The sequence below is a fragment of the Bufo gargarizans genome, chromosome 4 (genome assembly GCF_014858855.1).
Source record: "Bufo gargarizans isolate SCDJY-AF-19 chromosome 4, ASM1485885v1, whole genome shotgun sequence".
Taxonomy (NCBI): Eukaryota; Metazoa; Chordata; class Amphibia; order Anura; family Bufonidae; genus Bufo; species Bufo gargarizans.
Window position 1 is genome coordinate 300,452,440 of NC_058083.1, and position 6,000 is coordinate 300,458,439.

General features: G+C 48.9%; 1 protein-coding gene across 2 annotated transcripts in view; it reads right to left on the minus strand.

Moving 5' to 3' along the window:
* The window catches only part of FAM184A (family with sequence similarity 184 member A), a 185,006-nt gene extending 181,042 nt beyond the window's left edge, over positions 1–3,964 (minus strand). The window contains exons 1-2 of one of the 2 annotated variants that reach the window (XM_044291911.1): positions 3,840–3,964; positions 3,289–3,501 (exon numbers count right to left, since the gene is read on the minus strand). In XM_044291911.1, the coding sequence (XP_044147846.1) occupies positions 3,289–3,468 (180 nt within the window). In that variant the 5' untranslated portion in view covers positions 3,469–3,501; positions 3,840–3,964. Of the gene's footprint in view, positions 1–3,288; positions 3,530–3,839 lie in introns of those variants that run through there. The other variant, XM_044291912.1, reaches the window with a different exon arrangement.
* Positions 3,965–6,000: the final 2,036 nt, after the last annotated feature.

Consider the following 6,000-nt stretch of genomic DNA (forward strand, 5'->3'; position numbering starts at 1 on the left):
TTCCACTGCCAGCATAATTTGTGCATTTGAGTAAGAGCCCCCCGAGCTGAGCCTGGATGGGAAGACGGCGAAGATTTCCCTTCTGGCTAATGTGCATTTATACAAATCAGCGCCCGTCTCCCCAAGATTCCTATAAATGTGTTGAGATATACGGCGTGCACGCTGCATGACCAGGTTTATCAGCACACAATAGGGCCGTCTACAAGTCTCCATCTTCCCTGATAAAGGACAGGCAGGAACTGGTCTCCTGTGTCTTCAGCATTCCAGCGGGGAAGCCAGGTGTATCACACAAAGCTCTCCCCGGATCATCTGTCCTGAAGAGATAGGAGGCTCTGCACCTACATGAGATCAAGTCAATTCACCCAGTAGACAGATCAATGGTCTCAAAAGGAAGCCCCCGATCCCGATCCCGCTCACGGCCAAGAGACGCTGCAGGCAGTCGGGCTTTTCCCCTGCAGGTGAAATGTAGTATTACATGATGACTAATTAGATCAGGGATGCCCAACCTGCGGCCCTCCAGATGTTGCAAAACTACAACTCCCAGCATGCCAGGACAGCCTACAGCTATCAGTCTACAGGAGGACATTGTGACAGCTGGAGAGCCGCAGGTTGAGCATCCTTGATTTAGATGAATGGTCGTGTAATACAATGACTCATAAAAAGGACACCTAGCAGAGGACCTCCCCCCACCATGATGTCCATATGCCGTATTAGAGAATATAGACAGGGCATCCTGGTGCAGGTAGCTCCGTGGTTAGCATTACGTTCAAATCTGACCAAGGACAACATCTGCATGGAGTTTGTGTGTTGTCCCTGCGCTTTGTGGGTTACCTCCCACGCTCCAAAGACATATCATTTAGATTGTGAGCTCTACTGGGGGCAGCAAGAAATAGTAATGGCTGTAAAGAGCAGCAGAATATATGAGCGCTATATAGGTGATAAAATAAAAATCTTCATGAGACAATCCCAAATGGGCCAGGCTTATTCACGGTATGTAAAATAATACCAGGGAATGTCCTCTTTTCATTAGGGTCTCCTCACGTGGTGAGATTTGCAAATGGTATATTAAAAAATAAGATCTCAAATTTAAAGGGGGAAGCTACATTAAATGTCATAAAATAACACAACGTCATACCCCTTCTCTCCAGCGCTGACATCATCTTCTTGGCTGGATGTTCAGTACACGCCTTGTCACCGTGCAGCCAATCACCGGCCTCAACAGTATATGGGATGTGACTGCCGAAGCCAGTGATTGGCTGCAGTGGTGACCTGGTGTGTACAGAATGTCACTGCTGCAGCCAGGAAAAATAAAACCCAGCAGGGAGGACTGGATTCCGCGATCTGATATCATAAAACACTTAAGATACAGTGAGTTGATCGGGGAAGCCGCGGCCAGCCCAGGAGATCTGGCAGACACATGGACCGTGTTTCCTGGGACGATCACGGTCGTGTGCATGAACTCATAACAATATTTCTGGATTTTCTCCACAGCAATAAAATGAAGCAAAGGATTTTGCAGATTTCAAACATCCCAGCGGTTGCTCTACTAATCTGTCATTAAGTAGGGAGATCTATAGTTTGTGAATGGTGTGCTGTGGAAGCCTGTAATCTGCAGTGTATTCCACAGAGAGACTTCAATTCTCCCTAACCCTAAGTTCACACCTGAGCGTTTTACAGCGCGTTCAAACGCGCTGTAAAACGCTCAACACATGAAAACCAATGCTTCCCTATGGGAATGGTTCTCACCTGGGCGTTTTACAGCGCGTACGATCGCGTCAAACGCGCGTTTACTATTACAAAAAACGCACATAAAAATGCGCGACAAAAACGCGTGTAAAACGCGCATTTGAGAAACGCTCAGGTGTGAAAGCAGGGTAATACTCTGCTCCATTAGCACAATTCACACCAGGTCTCGGGGGCGCTATCTGCTTATACGTCTGAAGAATCTCCTAGCATTTACACCACCACGTGCATAGACTTAACCCCTCAATGACCGGTATATGTTGGCCTCCACCTGTATTCCAAAGCGTAGCCGACTATAAAAACAAGTGAATAGAGTAAAAACAATACCGCCTAGTATACATTTCTATAAAGGGCTTATAATAGGTGATAGCCCACCAGTTATGAGAATGGGAGTCCCTGTGTGAATGGAGATTTGTTGCGCATGCGGGACCACCAATCCGTTAATTTCTAGAGAACTGAGAGACGGCCAAGTACAGCGATCAGCCATTCACACACGAGACTCAGGGACTCCCGTTCTCATGATTGCTGGGGGTCCCAGGGGTCAGACCCCTAGAGATCATTTATCATATGTCCTGTGGATAGGAGATAGATATATATATATATATATATATAGTTAAAGGGGGTGTCCAAATGTTTTATACTAAGATCCAGCTGCCGGACCACGCCAATCAGCTGTTTAAGGAGGATGCGGCACTGCTGTGAGCGCTGTGCCTATTATTAAGCCACTGGCGTAACGTTCATCGGTCACATGACCTAGGCGCAGCTCAGTCCCATTCAAGTAAATAGAGCTGTGTAGTAATACTAAACAGAGCCGCTATACAATGTACAGCGCTGTGCTTGGTAAGCTGTGAGAAAGGAGCAGCGCTTGCCTAGTACTGCAACCTCCTCAAACTGCTGATCGGCAGGGGTGCAGCACCAATGAGGCTAGGTGAGGCGATCGCCTCAGGCAGCAGCAGGTTAGGGGGGCAGCGGAAGCACCATGGGCAATGAGCGCTTTCATTGTGGCAAAGGGATTAGGTTAAGAACCTGTATTTCAGGCAGCAGAAAGGCTCGGTGCACCCCGGAGGTGGTGCTGGGTGTCGGACCCCTGCTGATCTGATACTGATGATATAAAACCCCTTTAGGTGGAAAACCCTTTTAGGGTCCATTCACAAGTCCGCAGAATGGGTCCGCATCCGTTCCGCACTAAGTTGGCATCACTCAATGCCATTACTGACGCAAGACTTCCAGTGACAAATATCACCCTAGATGGAAGTTATTTCCAAAGAGGGGACAGTCAAAAAAGCACAAACAATTACTGTAAACTCCAAGCGATATGGCGCGGCGCTGGTAGAGACATCTCATATAATAGATGATTGGTACAAGTTCACACTTACTATGATGAACTCCTTCCACAGATATTCTCACTGCACAAGGAAACACGGCAATCATTCATCAGCAAGCTCAGGATGATATCAGCTCACCATTCATGAATGGCATTAGGAGGCAGCGCCGTAGAGGCCGACGCTACTATGCATTCCAGCGGCATTAACCCCTTCTGCTTACCTTAGTCAGCTGCGCGATCTTCTTGCTCATCTTAAGGTGCAGTTCTGCGGTGTACTCCATACTCAGTCCAGCTTGATGTGCCATCACCCCCGGAGAGGAGGGCACGAACTTGGCAGTACTGGTAGAAGCCCCTCCGCCGTAGTAATGCTGTTGCTGATGCCAGCTCATCCCTGTCGCCATCTTCACGTCTTCCAATCCTTTTTTACCTCCCCCCTAGGAAACAGTCAGGGAGGGTGAGATGGTGATGACACTCCAGAGGCAAGACAGCCACAATGGTATAGGAATTAGGACAGAGCAATGTGCTGATGTGCAGCCTGAGGATGTGCCTGTGCACAGTGACTGAGGCAAGCACTGCTTCCACTCCCCCTCCCAGCACACAGGCACAGTCAGGATGAACATCCAATCAATGAGCAGAGAAATACATGGAGGGATGTGTGCTCTGTCACATACAATTTAGCAGATTCATGTATATGTGTATGTTCATAGATGGTGGACTATGTGCAAAGGGTTATTTAAAGGGGTAGTCCAGAAACTCCCAGCTACCACCGTACCTTATTGTGCCCTTTGTCCCCTGCTGTGGCTTCTCTCTCCTGCCTGTCCTCCTAGTGTGGCCCAGCGGTGGCCGATATGCAGGGGAGCTCAGCAGGACGCTTCTCCGGGTGCGCGGGGAGCAGAGAGCTCCCGGCTGTAGAGAGCGTCTGCGCTACCATGGCAACGGCGCGCCATAGCAGCGAAGCTCCACCCCGAGGGGTAGAGGGAGGTCTCCTCTGACGTGTGGGCGGGGACAAACACACGGAGACGCGCTTGACAGCGTGAGGGGCGGGGGAGCGGTGAGGCGGCCATAGTGGAATTGGACATTGACAGCAGTGCGTTATGCTGTGACTGGCTCTGTTACCGACATGTTACCTTTTCTTTAACCTCTGGCAGTAGCGTTTCCGCATTGCGAAAGTTGTACCTTTTTTAAAAGTTTTTTTTCTTAGCTATTTGGGGGCTTGTTTTTTGCGGGATGGGTTGTCATTTCCAGTACCAGCATTCTGGGGCAATTTGCCGTGTAATCTACCTTGTGGTATAAATGGCACGATAACTTTATGTTGGGGGTGGGTACAAATGCAGCCACACCAAACCTATATAGTGTTTTATGTGTTACTGCTGGAGCACAAACCAGACCATATCTTAGCCCCTTCCTGACATCTCATATGTTAGATGTAGGGGTCAGCACATCCCAATGCGCAGGGGCACGTTGCTTGTGGCTGCAAATGTATATCTGAAAAACATCTAGTGCAACAGCACTCTACAAAGCAAATAAAGTACAAAAGTAGATTACATTGCAAATGCTATGCTAATAACTTAGAGATGCTTAGCAAATAAATTTTATACAAAATCATTTGAGCCCGTCTGCCGCACGCCAAGGCGATCTCTATAAGACAGGTTTTTCAGATATGTTAGATGTAGGGTCAGCCTCTTAGGGCTGTTTCACACGAGCGGATGCCGTGCGTGACATCCGCTGCGTGAATGACAGCCAAGACCCAATGTGGACAGCAGAGGCACGGAGCAGTAACATGATTGATAATGCTCTTTGCCTCTCTGTGATCTCTTTACTACGAAATCACAGTGAGATAAAGTTGTCACCGTGATTTCATAGTAAAGAGATCACAGAGAGGCAAAGAGCATTATCAATCATGTTAACGCTTCTGCTGTCCGCATCGGGTCTTGGCTGTCATTCACGCAGCGGATGTCACGCACGGCATCCGCTCGTGTGAAACAGCCCTTAACGAATCATGCAGTACATGTACAGCACTATGCACCTACAATTGTATGGCTTTCCGTTTGCGAGATCCGTTCAGGGCTCTCTCACAAGCGGTCCAAAACGGACCAGTTTTGCCCTAATGCATTCTGAATGGAAAAGGATCTGATCAGAATGCATCAATTTGCCTCCAAACAGTCTCCATTCCGCTTTGGAGGCGGACACCAAAACGTTTTGGTGTCCGTCTGACAAAACTGAGCCAAACGGATCCGTCCTGACACACAATGTAAGTCAATGAGGACGGATCAGTTTTCGCTGGCACAATAGAAAACAGATCCGTCCTCCATTGTCTTTCAATGGTGTTCAAGACGGATCCGTCTTGGCTATGTTACAGATAGAACAAACAGACGGTTGTATTATCTGAACTAGGGGTGCACCGAAATTCCGGTGGCCGAAAATGAGCCTAATCCATTTCGGCCGATATTTGTACATATCGGCAGAAAATAGCGGGGAGGGACTGGGAGGAGGAGCTGGGGGCCGGTGCGTTCACTGTGCTCGGGCCCCCAGCTCCAGTAGTTATAAAATGTGTACAATTAATAAGGATTCTATTCATGAGGCCCCCTCTGCAGTAGAACATTCAATACAGCCACATCCTACTCACAGGGCTGTTATCTTAATGCTGGCCGGCCGGGCAGACGAGCGGCAGCGTCACGACTGACGTCATGTGCCCGGCCTACTTTCTGAATGAAGGAGGCGGCGCAGGCATGTGACGTCAGTCGTGACGCTGCCGCTCGTCTGCCCGGCCGGCCAGCATTAAGATGACAGCCCTGTGAGTAGGATATGGCTATATTGAATGTTCTACTGTAGAGGGGGCCTCATGAATAGGATGCTTATTAATTGCACACATTTTATAACTACTGGAGCTGGGGGCCGGAGCACAGTGAACGCACCGGCCCCCAGCTCCTCCT